General features: G+C 42.5%; 1 protein-coding gene across 2 annotated transcripts in view; it reads left to right on the plus strand.

Moving 5' to 3' along the window:
- The window catches only part of gak (cyclin G associated kinase), a 50,366-nt gene extending 34,304 nt beyond the window's left edge, over positions 1 to 16,062 (plus strand). Inside the window, exons 17-28 of one of the 2 annotated variants that reach the window (XM_063195065.1) lie at positions 1,090 to 1,207; positions 3,775 to 3,854; positions 4,165 to 4,358; positions 4,867 to 5,022; positions 5,572 to 6,090; positions 7,397 to 7,588; positions 8,186 to 8,326; positions 9,514 to 9,600; positions 9,810 to 10,091; positions 10,334 to 10,482; positions 12,123 to 12,299; positions 12,862 to 16,062. In XM_063195065.1, the coding sequence (XP_063051135.1) occupies positions 1,090 to 1,207; positions 3,775 to 3,854; positions 4,165 to 4,358; positions 4,867 to 5,022; positions 5,572 to 6,090; positions 7,397 to 7,588; positions 8,186 to 8,326; positions 9,514 to 9,600; positions 9,810 to 10,091; positions 10,334 to 10,482; positions 12,123 to 12,299; positions 12,862 to 12,963 (2,197 nt within the window). In that variant the 3' untranslated portion in view covers positions 12,964 to 16,062. Of the gene's footprint in view, positions 1 to 1,089; positions 1,208 to 3,774; positions 3,855 to 4,164; positions 4,359 to 4,866; positions 5,023 to 5,571; positions 6,091 to 7,396; positions 7,589 to 8,185; positions 8,327 to 8,362; positions 8,411 to 9,513; positions 9,601 to 9,809; positions 10,092 to 10,333; positions 10,483 to 12,122; positions 12,300 to 12,861 lie in introns of those variants that run through there. The other variant, XM_063195066.1, reaches the window with a different exon arrangement.
- Positions 16,063 to 18,790: the final 2,728 nt, after the last annotated feature.

Consider the following 18,790-nt stretch of genomic DNA (forward strand, 5'->3'; position numbering starts at 1 on the left):
ACACAGTACATGCCTGTCCCTAAGAAAGAAGTTCCAGTGAAGTCTTCCTCAATTTACTAATCGACATGAGAATCAAAAGTCTTTGCTTTATAATGTGCAATAGAAAAGGCCACCGATACACTCACACACCTTGACGACGCATTTGGTCTTCTTGTCATCAGCCTGGTAGCCAGGGGCGGAGCTATAGGGGCCCAGGGCTCTCCCGTATTGGTGATGGGGGCCCTACTATGACTTTGGCAGGCCGTATGGGGGCCCCCTATCAGTGTTTTGCCCTGGGGCCCACTGTACAATTTTTCCTCCTCTGCTTGTAGTGCTGAGAGTGTGTAGGCTCTTTGTGTTGGTGCTGAGTGCGATGGCACACAGGGCAAGGTGTGTAATGTGATACGTGTTCTTATAGGGTGTTGTCTGTTTCCATTACCGGTCACGGCCGCCTGGCCACACTCATGCATTATGTGAGGTAGGGCTGCACAATTAATCGAAAATAGTCGAAAATCGTGATTCAATCGAAAGTTGTGATTTTAATCGTGATTTAACCGTGGCAATAGTGACCTACCTTTGACAGCGTCCTTGAAGCCAGAACATACAGTAGTGACAGGCTGGTGTTTCTGGCCAGAAATCTGTCCACCTAAGTTTCATGCTATTGCCTTTACATAATTATTACAATTCATTTTAATCCGGTATATAATTCATTCTTGGTTATGTTTCATCTTGTTATAATTTTCCAAAAAATCTGCAAAAAAACTATAATCGTGATTACGATTTTGACCAAAATAAGCGTGATAATGTTTTTTTTTCCATAATCGTGCAGCCCTAATGTGAGGTAAAGGAGTAGTAGTACTAGCAGCATCATTCTTGAACAGACTCTCAGACAAAGACAACAGCAAAATCTCTTGTCTCCCTGTAATAGTTTTCCTAAAACAGATCATAGACTTGCAATCATGATTCGAAGGTGTTGTGTCACTAGGAGGGCGCAGCCTGGCTAGATCCCGACATCCCCTTTTATGCAGATTAGCAGGGCGGAATTCTGTGGCTCGTCAATGGCTTCCTGTGATCTGTCAACAAATGGCTTCTTTGTGTTTGTTGTTGAAGGGACTTCAGGTCGGAGGATGGCCGTGCTGAGATCCCACTGAACATCACTGTGCAGGGAGACGTGCTCGTGGTGATCTACCACGCCCGCTCTACGCTGGGCGGCCGACTCCAAGCCAAGGTAAGATGTGCAAACATGGAATTGTACCTGCTAAAAAGCCAGAAAAGGGGTGCTTTACATTAATGTTTCCTGTATTTTTTTTTCTGTGGACTGTCAACTTGTGTTGATGTCTGGCACTTCTGAATTTTCTTTGCTGCTGCCACTACTTAGTGTTGGGTAAATAATGCACAATTGATTTTGTATTTTGTGCCATTTCATAATTTCGAACTGGCCTTACAAAGGTGTGTGGTGCATATGTTGCGTTGTTACCATGGTCTTGTCAACTACGTAGATCATGCTTGTCCAAACTAAGGCCCGTTTTTATTGGCCCGCGGCAGATTTTTAAAATGTGATTGAACATGGCCCGCACATTACATTTGACCTACATTGTAACTCTGTTGCAATTCTGAGTTTGAACACCAGGTGTCGCCACCCGCTAAAACTTCTCCACTTCCACCTGGCTAGTTGTTTCTTGCTTGTTAGTAGTCCTATCAGAGAAACAAGGGGAAATGATGGTTGCTAATAAATTGCTGCATTCAAAGGAAATATTTTGGCTTGACCACAAATGAGCAATGCCTTCTAACAAACACAGATGAACTAGTTTGCAAAATCCTATGCATGGGAACCCAGACCTGTTCACGCTGAGTTCAGGATGACAGGCTGGGAACTAAAGCATGATGCTAAGATATTTTTCAAGCTTCAATCGGGGCCGGGGTAGTTTGGGTACTTTTTCATCACCTTGTTAAAATAAGATGTAATCAGCTTTTTTTGTAGTAATGATATTATGGCATTGTTATGTTAGCGCCGTCCGTCACCAAATAATAGGAGACAGTTACGGCAACAGCTGCTTATAAACACTCCAAACTTAATTAGCGGTTAGCGTTAGCGATTGCTTAGCACTTTTATTTGTAACTTTAACCCACAGTTGGAATAGTATCATGCTGTACTGTAAGCACATTTCGCACAAGTGACATTATTTTTTGATTGCTTTGTGAATCCATCCTGTAAAATTGCCTCTTTGGCTGTAGCAAGTTAGCTAAACATGCTAGAAGTAACGCACAGTGTTCTGTACAGCGCCACCTCGCAGAATGGCGTTTCCGCAATCAAAACAATGCCATTCGGTGTGATGGCAACCATCACACGTATTGAATGGCTCATGTGAAAGAGGAGGTTGTCGTCTTCAAAATAAGACCACATCGACTTACAGTGGAGCATTGTGGTTAATGTATGGGTTGATTATTTGTGCCAAGTGCCGGTTAGCCATGAGCCGCTAGCTTCCGTCGGCCTGAACAAATAAGTAACAGTATTCCGTACATCTGATTTACCTTAAAATGCTGCATTAGCAATGGTTTTCATGCAATTATAATGTTGGTGTGTTTGTTTGTTGTCAAACTATCCCTTCAAAACAGAGTTTGAATGACTACAACACGGTAAAGATAACTTTGAAAGCAACATGCATGCTAGCCGGAAGTAGCTTGTTGCAACCTTGTTGCAACAAGCTACATTGCAGCCAAGAACGGCACTTCCATACGCGGTTGCTATGTTATTTTTACCGTGTTATATTCACTTAAACTCTTCATGGAACGAATAACAATTAGTTTAGCACTTCACAAACACATACACATTAGATCGGTCATGAAAACCATTGGTAGTGCACCGTTTTAATGTAATGAAGTTGTACGGAGTACTGTTACTTATTTGGTCAGATGTGTTCGGAATACTGTTACCTATTTGATTTAATCAATCAACCCATACATTAACCACCGCAATTCTAGTTGGTCTTATTTTGAAGACGACAACCTCCTCTTTCAAATGAGCTATACAATAGGTGTGATGGTTGTCATACAATGAAAAGTTTGTTTTAATCGTGAAAACTGCATTCTGCGAGGAGGCGCCGTACTGAACACCGTGCATTGCTTCTAGGTTACGACAGAACTAGCTCATTTAAACTGAGGGAGGCACAGAGAGAAGAGCTGCCTTTTTGTTTTCATCCCTGCCTGCGTGCGTCTGAGAGAGAGGCACTTGATCTGATTGGATCAGCGCGAGTTTCACATTAACCCATGAAGTGCCGGGGAACAGCAAGTAGTGGCTATAATAAGAATTAAATACAAATAAAACAGCATATAAACATGCATTGATTGATTGTAGGCAATAATAAAATATCAATTTAATAATAATTAATAACAATTAATAATAAGCTTAATTGTTAACCGTGCACATGTGGATAATTCATACACTGACAATGTTGATGCTAATTTTTGTTACATTTTCTTACATTGCCTCTTGAAAATTTTGGGAATAATATAGGAAAGCCTAAATCATGGGCTACCAGACAGCTTTTGCCTCCCTTGTGTATTTGGTACCTCACTGGTCATCACACAATAGGCTATGTCACCGCTAAAGTGTGGCCCGGCCCCTTGTTCATTTTCCTGTATTCGGCCCTCGCTAAAAAAAGTTTGGACACCCCTGACGTAGATAATATTCAAGTATTAGCCTATGATGGTATGGATACAGTATTAGACCATAAAGTGTGCATGCTGTCCTGTGTTTTCTCTGCACTGATCCTGATGTGGTGAATGTGATCATAGATGGCCTCCATGAAGATGTTTCAGATCCAGTTCCACACAGGCTTTGTGCCCCGGAATGCCACCACGGTCAAGTTTGCAAAGTAAGTTTTTGACAGTTGTAGTTAAAAATGTGTATCAATATCTGTTAAGAACTTAATTAAAGTGTTCTACATTTTGTAAACTGATATAAATGTCTGGGCAAAATGTTGAATGATTGTGTTAACTTTGAGACAGATGTCTATATGTTGAGTCTCAGATATGTTCTGTGATGCATGGGGCATTCAAATTATAACTTATTAGTAAATTATAAAATTATCACAGTTGTAAATGTCAATGTTTAAAAACATGAACTGAATATTGGAATCCGGAATGACTGTTGTGTTAAACTGAAAGTCTACTGTTGGTTCTCAGGTATGACCTGGACGCGTGTGACATCCAGGAGAAGTACCCCGACCTCTTCCAGGTCAACCTGAACGTGGAGGTGGAGCCTCAGGATCGCCCTAGCAACAAGTCCCCGCCCTGGGAGAACTTTGCCACCAAGGGCCTCAATCCCAAAATCCTCTTCTCCAGCCGGGACGAGCAGCAGGAGATCCTCTCCAAGTTTGGTACGCTGTTGGGACGACATTGTGAACATATGTGTGTGTGTGTGTGTCTTTGTGCATGTGTGTCTTTGTGCGTATGCGCGTTTGTGTGTGTGTGTATGTTTGTGTTCAGGTCTATGTTTGTGTGTGTGTGTGTGTGTTTTGGTATGTGTGAATTTGTGTGAAAGTATTTCATGTTGTGTGTGTCTTTGTAAGTGTATGTGTGCGCGCTTCCGTGTACAGGTATGTGTGCATAAATTGGTGTTTGCTCATTCATTCACCTGTGGAAGATTAAACTCTGAGTGTAGTCTGCGTATTGTGTTCTGCTTGTCTGCCCTCACCAAGTATCTCCCTTTGTCCCTTTTGTGTAAGCATATGTGTTATATCTTGCCAAGTATCATGCCACAACAAAACATCCGTAGTCATTAGTTTAGTCGTATTACATTCTTGTATCATTGTTGTCTCCTTTTTTCATTGTTGTCTCCTTTTTTCCTTTTCCTTATCTCTGGGCCCTGGCCCTTACGTACCACAGGTAAGCCAGAGCTCCCCCGGCAGCCGGGCTCCACGGCCTTCTACGATGCCGAGTCGCCCCAGACAGAACAGACGCCAGACCCAGAGCCAGAGTCTCCGCACAGCACAGACACAGACAGCAACGCAAACAACTTCTTCCAGACCCTCGACTGGCAGGGTAGGGAGATATTTAAGTTTTTTTTTTTTTGTGGGCTTTATTTGAGAAAAGATTCTGACAGAGGGACAGGAAACGAGTGTGGAAAGAGAGACAGAGAAGGACTGGCAAGTGATCCAGGCCTGAATTGATTTTTAATACTGTATTTGAATAGTATTTGCAATTTGTGATGGCAGGATATTTGCCTTTATAGATGATTGTAGATGTTGTGGTAGGGTTTCCATTCCATCCATCATCATACCTCTTTATTTTCAGATGTTGACAAGAATAGTTTTTGGTATTTTATTAGGATCAAAAGTTGTAAATGATGGCCCTGCTGTGGGCCTAACGGTAGGGCACTGGTTTACTGCACCGGCAACCCGGGTTCGGTTCCTGCCCGGGTCATTTGCCGGTCCTTCCCCGTCTCTCTCTACCCACTCCTTTCCTGTGTCACTGTGCTGTCATAAATAAAGTACAAACCCCAAAAAAGTTCTAAATGGTTCATAGTTTGAGTATTTTAAGCTGCTAGCTGTCTGACCATGTCTATCTTTTTCTTCCCTTTTCTATCTCCAGATGTGGGAGGGCAGATGGAGCGCTCGGACAGCATGTCGGGCGTCATGGACGACCATGACAACCTGAGCGACGCCTCCGAGGACCTGGAGTCCTACTCCTACTCCGGCCCACCGGGGGAGCCGCTGTCCCGCGACACCAGCGAACCCCTGTTCGACGCCGACTTCCAGTCCCCGGCCTCTGAGGCCCCAGAGCCGTCCCCTCCCCCTCCTCCGCCCAGCGACACGGTGGACCTGCTGGGTCTAAACTCCGACGGCCCTGCCCCTCCTCCTCCAGCAGTAGCCCCCTCTCATCATCATCACCACCCCCCACAGGCGGCCAGCAGCAGCGAGGGGGGCCTTAGGGGCTCCTCCAGCAACAGCGACCTCCTGAATGACCTCTTCGCCCCGGCTATGGCGGCCAGCGCACACGGTGGAAGCAGCAGTACCAGTGACCTGATCGGGGATCAGTCGGCGGGGCAGGACCTCTTCTTCAGCAGCCCTCCCAGCAGCAGCACCCCGGCCGCCACTCAGCCGCCCAAAAGTACGAGAACTCATAAATTTACCGTTATAATAACAAAATGGCTGCCCAAAAGTATGCCATATAATATTTAAATAATAAATATAGTTATAATGAAAAAAAGGAGAGTAAGAGAATAGCCACCCAAATGTATGACCATTCAACTAAGAAATATTGTAACTAAAGCAATCTAAGGTGTCAACAGGGCTCCCCCACCAATGTTAGAAGCATGCATAATTATCACCGTTTCTCAAAGTGAAGTGTGATGCACTTGCTATAATGGGTAACACCCCTGTTTCGAAGATTCCACGTCATCGCAACTCGCCGAGTACCGTTCCAAAGGAAAGTGTGCATCAGCATTCTACTAAGTGCCGCGCTCTTGATTTGTAGAACTGTCAAGGTTTCACTTGCTGCATCCTTGCTGTTACAAAACACCCAGAATCCTTCATGTTTCCACACTCACACTAGGCTTTTTATGACTGACAGGATCCTTGCAATAACTGTCCCAATGCCCTCTGGGGTGCCAGGTGATCATAGTAAGAAGAGTATGACTGTAAAGTAAACACCCGAAAGTATGAACATCATCATGGCTATCATTTCTGAAATGATTATACTTTTATTTTGGTTGTTCTCTGTTCTTACTGTATAATCACAAGAGGCTATTCTCATGCTATTCTCTCATTTATTTGTCTTTTATTTATAATTTCTCTTTAGTGTTATACAAATGTCATTTTTTTGTGTTTTTTTTCCCCATAAATCTATTTGAGGTAGAGACGTTGGACTGCTTAGCCTGTAGTGATGAAGAGCTCTGATGTGGATGTGTGACTGTGTGTAATGTATGTTTTTGATGTTTATAGGGACCCCCTCGAAAAAGAGATGGAACATCTCAAGGGGCTATCCCTTAATAAAAGAATTGAATTGAATTGAATGTGTTACCAAAAGTCCCCTTCTTCAGTAACACCACTCCTTGATTATCTCCTGACTCCAAGAGAGTCAAAGACGTCTTTGTCTTTCAGTGTAACGGATACCTTCCGCCGACTGTAACTGCAAAAAAATATGATTTTTAAATTGTTTCAAGTGAATGGATGACAGCCGAGGCTTTCATGAATTCCCTGTAATAATAAAAAAAATAAAAAGAGTAATGTTTTTTACAGTTACAGTCAGCAGAAGGCATCCGTTACACTGAATGACAATGCCATTTTGCACGTATTTGACCCAAGAGCACAGGTGAGATGAAAGGCTTTGATTTCAAGGTGTTTCTTTCTTTCTTTTGACCCCTCTCTCTCTCTCTCTCTCTCTCTCTCTCTCTCTCTCTCTCTCTCTGCTGCAGTGAATGACTTCTTTGACCCGTTCGGGATGGGCTCCGATCCCTCCGCACACCAGCAGTCCCAGCCCGACCTGTTTGGGGACCTCCTGGGCGCCAACGGAGCCAGTGGCAGCACCGGCAGCGCCAACAGCAGCTTCGCCTCCGCCAGCAGATCCAACCCTCCTCCTGCCTCCAACTCCAGCCTCTTTGACCTCAGTACGACCTTTTTCACGACACTGAAACACTGGAACTAGTCTGTCCTAATACCTCCACTCTCCTATGTTTGTGCTATTCGGCTATTAGCAGCATCTATTCCGCTATTAGCAGCAGAACACATCTGCTGTTTCTGCTGTTCATCATTGGTACGGTGCAGATCAAAAACACATTATCATCACATGCCTGTCACAGGAGAATCTCAAATTGTTTTATGCACAACAAAATGCATGCAACCAAAACTCAGCGGTCTGAATGAATAATACACATGTACCATATGCACTTCTGAACTGAACATTGGCTACGTTTACATGAGACATTTAATTTAGAATGAACTCACTTTAATTGTGAATAAAGCTTAATTCCGCTTTAAAAACGTCATGTAAACACTTCACAATTTAGAATTAAATGAAAGATCAAAGTAAACTCGACAGAACCTATTTAATTTTGAATTATTAATTTGGGATTAAAAACGTCATGTAAACGTAGCCATTGAGGTTATAAAATGACTTCTGAACTTTTAAAAAATAGTGCTGTGTGATCACGAGATGATGGAAGGAAAACCATGATGTAATGTGAACGTATGTGTTCAATGCACAGATAAGCTGTCCAATGAGCCTCCTAAGATGACTTCGTCCGCATCGCAGCCAGACCTGCTGGGCGGATGGGACAGCTGGGCCAAGGGTGGAGCCAGCACAGGACCCAGCATGAACGCCATGTCCAGCAAACCAGCCTTCACAGGTAATACCTAATATCTATTAGAACCAGCCTTCACAGGTAATATCTAATATCTATCTACACATTAGAACCAGCCTTCACAGGTAATATCTAATATCTATCTACACATTAGAACCAGCCTTCACAGGTAATATCTAATATCTATCTACACATTAGAACCAGCCTTCACAGGTAATATCTAATATCTATCTACACATTAGAACCAGCCTTCACAGGTAATATCTAATATCTACGTATCTACACATTAGAACCATCCTTCACAGGCAATATCTAATATCTACGTATCTACACATTAGAACCAGCCTTCACAGGCAATATCTAATATCTATCTACACATTAGAACCAGCCTTCTCAGGTAATATCTAATATCTATCTACACATTAGAACCAGCCTTCACAGGTAATATCTAATATCTATCTACACATTAGAACCAGCCTTCACAGGTAATATCTAATATCTATCTACACATTAGAACCAGCCTTCACAGGTAATATCTAATATCTATCTACACATTAGAACCAGCCTTCACAGGTAATACCTAATATCTATTAGAACCAGCCTTCACAGGCAAAGAATATCTATCTCCACATGGCGCCATTAGAACCAGACTCCACCGGTAAATGGGTGAAAGACATGTTTTTGGGCTCAGACAACAGGTGGAGTAACTGTATTTAATGCACATAAATTAATTAGTAATTGGTGGTTGATATGCTGCAATGGATATGCTTCTTAGATAGTCCACTAAAAACAAACAAACAAACAAAAATCCATACAATAGTGGCACTGGCTGTCGTTGCGCCGCCTTGACATGTGCTACTGCTGAAACGTCACTGACCCATGTATAGTATGTTAATATGGTGCCATTAGAACCGACCTTTAGATGTAAAAACAGTGAGTAGATGTGGTGCAATTAGAACTAGTTTTTACATTTAAATCAATAAATATAAACGGTCTGATTATTAGCATCAGTTTTCATAGGTAAATGCGTGCATATGGTGGGATGAAAACCAACCTTTACAGGTAAATAAATACATATGGCATAAAATCCAACCAGCCTTCACACAAGCATACATAGTACTGTAGAAGCATGTAGTTGTTGTACATGGGCAAATGACAAGCCAAACATTTGATGGTGCATAAATTGCACAAATATTCTGAGGGTTTTTTCACTCTTTTTCTTTTATGTCCAGCACCGGGGGTGTCCTCCATATCCAAGACCAAGTCACAAACCTTTGATCCCTTCGCTGATCTGGGGAACCTGGGAGCCCCACTACCAGGTATGGACTGTTTACACTAGCCTAATACGTCAGTGGGGTACGTTTCAATTCAATTCAGCTGTCTGACCTTGCAGCGTTGGGCTTTGTTCACTCCATTATCTGTCCAAATTGCTAAATAATATATCCCACTTTTTAGAACAGTCTAGTTATAAACTTGTCTTAAAGTTGCATTCCAATGCCCCCCGGTGTCCCCTTGTCTGCGTCCCCAGGTTCCACCAGCGGGGGATTCTCCGGCCCCGGGTTCGGCATGAAGCCTGGCCCATCAGTGACCCCCAAAGGCGGGGCTTTCGGGGGTGCCGCCGCCGGTGGTGGTAGTGGTAGTGCTGGTGCTCAGGCAGGGGCGAAGAAAGGCGGCTGGATGGCCCCCAGCGCTGTTCCCCCCAAACTCCAGCCACCCAAAGCTGCCCCCCAGCCCGGCAAACCAAACTACAACGTCAACTTCAGTGTGATCGGCGGACGGGAGGAGAGGGGCATCCGAGGACCAGGCTTTGGTAAGACCTCAAAATGCAATTTAAAGAAACACCGCCTTCCCACTGATTAAGGATTTTTTGTTTGTTTGTTTTTGGTTAGAAAATCATTGGCTGTTGACACAGTGTCTTCATCTTGCCTGTCTGGAGAGCTCGGGAAGAATGATCACTTTTCCTTTTGTCTTTTCTTTTTTATATCACTGTGTTGGCAAGTGATTTACCTGCTTGTTCATCTGTCTGTCTGTCTGTCTGCCCTGTCTTGCCAGGCCCCAAGCCCAAGGTGAAGGAGGATGACTTTGGGGACCTGCTGTCCACCCAGGGCTTCTCCTCCAGGCCGGACAGGAAGGGGCCCCGCACCATCGCCGAGATGAGGAAGCAAGAGCTCTCCAGAGACATGGACCCACTCAAGCTCCAGGTGAACTAGGGAGCATTACCAGAGCCATACAGAGGGGAGAGTCGGGCAATCTCCACTGTGTCCTACGGTCGACTTCCGCATTAGCAATATTAGTTGTTTAGCGTCTCAGAACTGCTTAAGCGTTGCGAATGTTAGTGCCTAGAAGTGGGCGTAGCACACAGCAAATGCAAGGGAATATGACCAGACTTGCTGTTCGTAGTAATAACTTCAGATAAACATCACAGATGGTAAAACTGTTGTGATTATCACCACCGAGACAGTTGATAGTTTACATATTTGTGGTGATTACCCCGCAGTATAGTTCGTTAGTCCTTATTTTTGGCTGTTAATGTGGTGGTTCTATGTTGAGTCTATGGAAAGACCGTCGCTTTAGGCACGACCTTGGGTGCATCCCAATATGTGACCTTGCCTCCTCCACTTGTGCTTGTCTCCTCGTCCCGCCTCCTGGCCCCTCCTCCGTGGAGAAAACGATAAAGTTTCCCAGCTGTCAGCCTCGCCACAACAACTTTTGAGGGACTGTTTTCCATTCACCATCCCAATTGCAAATGAGAAAAAGACTTTACAATTGAGCTTTTGCAAGATATTGAAATATAATGCTGTTGTCAGTGATGTCATCATGACGAGAAGCAAGTGGATGAGGCAAGTGGAGGAGGCAAGGTCGCATATTAATACGCACTCATAATCTCGTTGAAAGGCGGGGCTGCAATTTAATTCCTGGTCCTCCAATCGCGGAACTCTCCCCTCTGTATGGCTCTGAGCATTACTAACATGCTCAATTACTATGGAGTCCTGAGTCCAGGGCCGGATTAATGCACAGGGGCCCCCACGTGCCAGGAGGCCACTGACTGGGAAAAAGTGAAAATTGCAGAACTGACCAGATGCAATGTTGAAAAATTAATGTGGCGTGTTGAGCACAGTTGATAAACATGTTATCCTCAATGCCTAGCTTGTAGTTATGACACTGTCTGTATACATTTTTTTGCGAAATTTGCCTTCCGGGGGGCCCTCAGTAACCTGTAGCCTAGGGGGCCCATGCCTTCTTAATCCGGTCGTGTGGTCAATAAATTATAACCGAGTAAGGCTACACTTCACTTACCTGCCCTGTTTCATCAACTACGTACAGTCTAACAAACTAAATGACATTATGTACTTCCACGAAATAAAAAGTGTTAACCCTGTGTAATTCAAGGGTCCATTTCATTATCTAGCCCTGGGATTCTTAACCTTTTTGACGTCGAGGCCCATTTTTTCCAGTGCACAGTGTCCCGGGGCCCATATTAATATTACATTATATAATGTAATATAATGTAATATTAATTATATAATATAATATAATATAATCTGATATGTTGATATATGTGATATCTTGCCTCATATCACAAGGCCACAAGCACAAGTTGAAGGACTATGGAGACCAGGGGTCTGTACTTAGAAGCTGGTTCAGGAGTAAACAAGTTGAGAGGTAAATCGTCTAGTAGCAGAGCCTGGAGTCCTCATTTTCTTTAAAAAATTGAGGAGTCCAGGCTCTTCTATTAGATAATTTACCTCTTAACTTCACCTGGTCTACTCCTGAACCAGCTCCCTAGTAATACCCCTCAGATATTGAAACTGACCCCAAACGTCTCTTTCTCTTCCTCCAGATCCTGGAGTGGATCGAGGGGAAGGAGCGCAACATCCGGGCGCTGCTGTCCACGCTGCACACGGTGCTGTGGGAGGGGGAGACGCGCTGGAGGCCCGTGGGTATGGCTGACCTCGTCACCCCCGACCAGGTCAAGAAGGTCTACAGGAAAGCTGTGCTCGTGGTGCATCCGGACAAGGTGAGGGAGCAACACTTACTGTTATGTATGTGCCTGATGAGATACTGTATATGACTGCAGTCAGCGCAATGCTTGTCAGCAGAAAAATAAGATATTTTTCTGTGTGAGGATTTTGCCAAGCTATAGAAGCAGTTTTATATGCATCTTGTCTGTATTATGCTACACAGATGTGGTTATTGTATGATCATAATGATGATGATACCACCATTTTAGTGCAGTATCTGGGCCCCGTCCGATACTGGTATCGGTGAAACACTACTTACATGAGGCATTTAATTTGGAATTAACTCACTTTAATTCTGAATAAAGCTTAATTCCGCTTTGAAAACACTTCACAATTAAATTAATTAAATGAAAAATCAAAGCAATTATTTAATTCGGAATTAAAAACGTCATGTAAACGTAGCCATTGAGGCAATAGCCTCTTTTCTAAGTGAGCCCTAGTGCGATGTAGGACTTCCCACTCAGAGATGTCCTGTTTGTTTTTGTATGGAACAATTAGGTATAATCAAACGAATAGACAAGCACTTACGCAGTCTGTTATTACCCCTTCTTTCCTTAGGCCACAGGTCAACCCTATGAAGAATACGCTAAGATGATCTTCATGGAACTCAACGATGCCTGGTCTGAGTTTGAGAACCAAGGATCCAAGGCCCTCTTCTGAGTCTCCTCCTCTTCTTCTTCCTCTTCTTCTCCTTCTTCTTCTGCTTTCTCACCCTCGTCGCTGCCTGGCTGGCTGGCGATACACACACAACTGTGGCGTCCTCCTAGCAGCAGGTCACGTCGGCACCCCCTGGTGACGGGAGTTGGCAGGTGCAGGTGGAGATGGAGCCAGTGGTCTCTCTTTATCTTATCTCTTCCACTGCTCTCCCTCACCTCACCCCCTCACCTTTTCTCACACCTCTTTAAAGCCTTCTCAAACACTGGACACTGCCAGCTCCTCAGGAGACAGACTCTGGAGAGAGAGAGAGATGGAGAGAGTGAGAGAGGAGAAGAGAAGGAGGAGGAGTGTAAAGTGGACACAGTAGAGGCAGATGAGAGGCTCATTGTCAGACAATCAAAAGAGGGGGACAAAAGAGAAGGGAGAGAATGAAAAGGACGAAGGACCGGCCTGGAAAGGCACTTCACACCTCATCGCTCATCTTCGACAGTGCTAATGTGAATTTTTTTTTAAAGGTTTGTTTTGTTTGACGACTACACACACATGCGTGCACACCCACCTACGCTGGTTTTGTCACATCCAACAAGGGACTTGAGAACACCTTTTTTTTTTCTCCCCCATCATGGCCGTCGTCAGAATCACACTCCTGGGGACTGGGTCAACGCCAGAATGGGTGGTTCCTCCATTCAGTCCTCTACAAGAGTGACTGCAACTGTGTCATGACAATGTCACAGGTTAAACACGCACACACACGCACACACGCACGCACGCACACACACACACACAGACACACACACAGACATGCGTCCACACCCAGTATGCTCTGAGCCAGCCCAGCACTGTATCCTGTCCTACCCTACCCTACAGCCTGTTGCGGACACTGCAAACATATTATGAGACATTTGATAAGGGGTTGCTGTGCAGGGTTTGTTGGAGAGAAAAAAACAGGAGTGATTTCATCATGCTGTTTGGAGCTTGTATTCTTTTTTTCTCTTTCTCTCTCTCTCTCTCTCTCTCTCTATTTGTTCATTTATTGCTCTTCTAGCAAATGATTGCTAGTTTTCTATTACTTCATTGTAAATATTGTATGTGGAAATGTTGAATATTGATAGGACTGAATGACTACATGAATGAATGAATGAATGAATGAATGAATGAATGAATGAATGAATGAATGAATGAATGAATGAATTGATAAGAGAATGAATGAGTGGTTTGATTGCCATCTCCCTTAACTTACTCCCATCATGTATTTTTGTCTCTGGGACTGCTGTCCCCCACCCATGCTCTGGGCTCCTTTTTCCCAGGTCCATTTTCTGCCGCCCAATTCATTCACCATTATGATGCGGGGCAAAGCTTTTACCCCATTACCCAAACTGAGCTCTTTTTTTGTTTTTTGTTTGTTTGTCCCCCCCGATTTTGTTTCTTCGTCTTATCTGTACCTCATGAATGGACCATAGATGTCTATTTTCTTATTTATTATTTTGAAGGGAGCATAAGTAGACATGACAATTAAAATATTAACGAAGCGAAAAGAAGAAACAAAGAAAAAATCATAATATATAAAATTGAATGTCTTTTCATGGAGGCGCTAACCTACCTTTTGTGAGCCAGTGATTCTACCAGGCATTCCAAAGCATCCACTAACCTGAATGTGCATTTTGTTCTGTTTGTTTGTTTTTTATATATATAAAGTCTGTGTCAGCTGTATGGAATGTATGGCAAGCTTATCTCTTCTTTCTCTGACACAAAACAGATATTTCATTCCTCTCCACAGTACAATATTTCCAAACCAATGCCTTGCTACTTTGTTGCAGCCATCCTCCTTTTCCCGGGTTCTTCTGTCCAATTCCTTAGTCTTTGGACTAGGGCGTCTTGGAGTGTTTGATTGATAGGAGTGATTGGAAACGAAGCTGAACCAAAATCAGATTCATTTTTGATTTTTTTTTTTTTTTGGTGATTTAGTCTCTGGGCTGACAATGGAACTGGATATTATGAGGATAGTTGCTGTTTTAGTTTCCTAAAATGTTATAGTGCTTTTATTTATAAAGCATAAAGTCAAATCAAAGAGGTGTGTCATTTGAAAAAAAAAATCTATTAAGTGTTGTCAAATTGTTCAAATGCTGGAACGTGAAAGAATGAAGAACTTGACCACAGTTTGGAGGTAGAGCATGGGCGTCAGTTGATAAAGTGCTTATAAATTCCTCAATCTTGTTTAAAAAAAGAAAAAAGAAGCCTTAAACTGTATTGTGTTTTTACAACGTCATCTGTAACATGGCATGCTTGCAGATGACAACACATCTGTTTTCACCCACCATCCATTGTGGCACTTGCTGTGTAGTGTGCACACTTTTTTATGTAAAAGTAAAATGATTAAGGTGTTTTCAAAATGATAAAACAAACTCATATCCTCATATGTCGGTGTGAGTTTAACAAGTATTTTGCTTTGAAGAAAACTTGGTTGAATTGGGTGTTGGTGAAAAGACCCAAGACACATTCCAAACAACCACTCATTTATTTACATTACAACAAGCATGTTGAGTGAGTTTTTTTTCCGCTTTTTTATTTTTATTGACTGATGTCACTGTGCTTGTGTGGCAGTTGCAATTGAAAATGCAATAAGAGTGACAGGGTTTGTCATTAGGGGAACTCGAGATTTGAGATTGCCCACTGATGTAGAGTTGGAGTTGGAATGCTGAAGTTCTAAAAGACACCTCATGTAGCTGAAAAAAAAACTATTCTAGAATGATTCGAGAGTGGATGTTGGCGAGTGTGGGGTGAATGGATCCCATTGTGACCAAAATATGTAGAGCATTGGGACGGACTTCTTTTGCTCCTAAATTAGTAAACCTTGCGTTGCTCTGTGTTCATTGTGTGTGTGTGTGTACTGTATATGTGTGTGTGTGTGTGTGTGTGTGTGTGTGTGTACTGTATGTGTGAGTGTGCATTTTTTTGTATGCCTGCTGTGTCTGCAAAGTGAGACAAGAAGTTAAAAATGCTTTTTGTTAGGCCTGTCATTTCCATTCACCCTATGTAATTTTCTGCATTCATTTTTCCCCATTCTGTACATGATCAATAAAAAATAATCAATTGTTCTTGTAATTTCTTATGAACTGTCTTCTGAACTTTGCTAACAGTTCAACAAGTTTATTTCTCCTGAGATACCTACAACCCATCATCCCTCTCTGCACCTAAGTCCTATTGTGAAAACCAATATTTATAATCCAGTCCTTTTCTGTGTCCTCCAGCCTTGTGGTACGTGGCTGGACGTCATTGATTTATATATTTTTCCTAGTGGAGGGAGAATCAGAGGAGAATCATTTTCTCATTTGTAATTGGGATGCTAGGAAGAAGAAAGTCCCCAACAAGTTACCCTGCACTAGCTGGGAAACTTGATTGTCTTTTCCACTGAGGCCAGAGACTGCTGGAAAGAACAGGAGGACAACGATTGACTTGCTCATCTAGCGTATATACTGTATTATGACACTTATTACTAATGACATTAATATATCAAGACTAGCTGCTGGCCAGTAGACCCATGTACTATACTGCTCTACAACTTTAAAGTTCAAACTATGCAAACTATGTTTGGTCAAAATTGAGTTCAAACTGAAAATGTTATTCTTTACACCTCCTTTACCTAACAACAAAGCCTTATTGTCCAAATGTGTCCCGTTTGAGATATTTTGCTAGTACCAAGGCTTTGAAGGCATTTTTCTCAATTGCAGTAGTGGTGTAGTTGTACTGTAGTTATTACCGCACTTTTCCTTTTTAGGGAAGTATAGTATGGGCTGCAGAATATTAGGAACACTGTGCAGGAAGTTCCTGCCAGGAACTGGTCAAAAAAGGTACTGCAACTATGCTGCTCATTGAAACTGGGCTGCCTATTGCCAAATTTGATATTTTCATTAAAGTTTACTAAATGATAAACTATTATTTTTGAGTATGGCCTAAGTACAGTAATTTTTGCAGCTAAAAATGGCTATTTCTGGAAATTCAAAATGGCGGACAATGGAGAAGATCCCCCTTTTCATGTATGAAAATTGCAATTTTTTTAGTCATAATGAATACTTTGATTTTGATGGTGGTGGTAAGTATTCGTGAAAAAAGGTAACATTAGTGAATGGGTAGCATGCATTCTGGAAATAAACAACTAAAAATCTCACACAGTGTCCCTTTAAAATGTGAATCCTAGTGGTTTTACTCAAATGGTTGGCACATGATGGTAGATGAGGTGGTCTGGATGGACACTAAATTTTCAACAAAATTCACACGACACATTTATCAAATGTGACTCAAACAGTTGAATATGTTTAATAACTTAGAATAAAATGCTCTTAATTGCTTGTTATTAAGCCTATAAATCGAGGTGGTGTCGCCTAAATGTGTACAACATCATCAATGTAATGTTATAAATCAGGGGTGGGGGTCGTCTACAGCCCTTGAGGACATCCTGTTTGGCCCCCGGTAACATTTTAATGTGATGCAGCTCCACATAAAATGTATGTTTTGTAAAGGAATCTTTGAAATGACATTTGCAAGAAAATTAAGTTATATTTCAGGGGACCTAGAGAAGGTGGGGTCTGTTTTAGTGCTGTCTGCCTTCAATATAGGCCTAAAGTCCAAGGAGATGTCCTGGTTTGTGTTCGTTAGGGTGCATCAAACGCCCCCTATGAAAAAATATTGCCTTGGCCCTATAGTAAAAATGTTCTACACCCAGTAAAAACACTGTGTAAAATATTGTGAAATTTGGATGAAGTCTACCGGGGCCACCAGCCCCATGAAAATAGAAAATAATGGTGATAGTCAAAATCTGGGAATAGAAATGGACATTTCAGTGCATAAAGCTACCCAATAAAACATATGGCCTCAGCTGTGTGATAAAAATGTTATATGCACAGTAAAATCACTCTGAGTGAAATATGTTAAAATTTAGATGAATTCTACTGGGTCCACCAGGCCCATGAAAATACAAAATAATGGTGATAGTGATGTGCACTGATGAAGACTTGATAGCCAAAACGCGTTTGCTTTTTGGACATGGTGGGTAATATAAATATATAATGAGACGTAGTTTGTGAGTGCAGATTTTTCTTCCTTAAGTTGTTACATTTTTTCGCGCACCCAAAGACTTAAGTTTTTTCCAAGAAGTTGAGCGCGTCCAATTGCCAAAACTTGATAGTGATGGGCAACCTGGATTCCAAAGCTGAAGTCCAGTGCCACATATTCCAAATATAGCCAATATAATGAACCAGCTGACCCACTGTTAGTATCAAGCAACAGATTGCAAAGCTCTATGACTGTTATAATTGTGTGTTTCACCTGTGGGCCTACAATTCATGGTGTAACATCTGCACTAAAACTGTGAATGCTCCTTGGAATGACTTGTGTTTGTTCAATAATTCCCTGCAGTAGGTCTATAGAGTACAGCCAATACAACTGTGATGTTGGAAAGAGTGGCTTCCCAAAAGCTGTACTTAAGTGACTTCTAGGTATCATCAGGTCCAGAGTCCATTGCCAAGGGCCTCTCAGGTAAGTTATGGTACTCATCTGATGGGAGTCAAGTGAAATACTACCACAGGCGATGGGATAAAGAAGTAATGGCACTCTTCGATACAGTTGTATTGACTGCCTTGAAGCCTAGTCATTCCAAGGAGCATTCACAGCTTTAGTACAGATGTTCCTCCATGAATTGTAGGCCCACAGGTGAAACACAAATATAACAGTCATACAGCTTAGCAATCTCTTGCTTGATACTAACAGTGGTCCAAGGCAGCATGGAATTGATATTGTATTGCAAAACAGGAATTTTGCCTGAATATAGCAGTTT

Source organism: Engraulis encrasicolus, chromosome 3 (assembly GCF_034702125.1).
Source record: "Engraulis encrasicolus isolate BLACKSEA-1 chromosome 3, IST_EnEncr_1.0, whole genome shotgun sequence".
Taxonomy (NCBI): domain Eukaryota; kingdom Metazoa; phylum Chordata; class Actinopteri; order Clupeiformes; family Engraulidae; genus Engraulis; species Engraulis encrasicolus.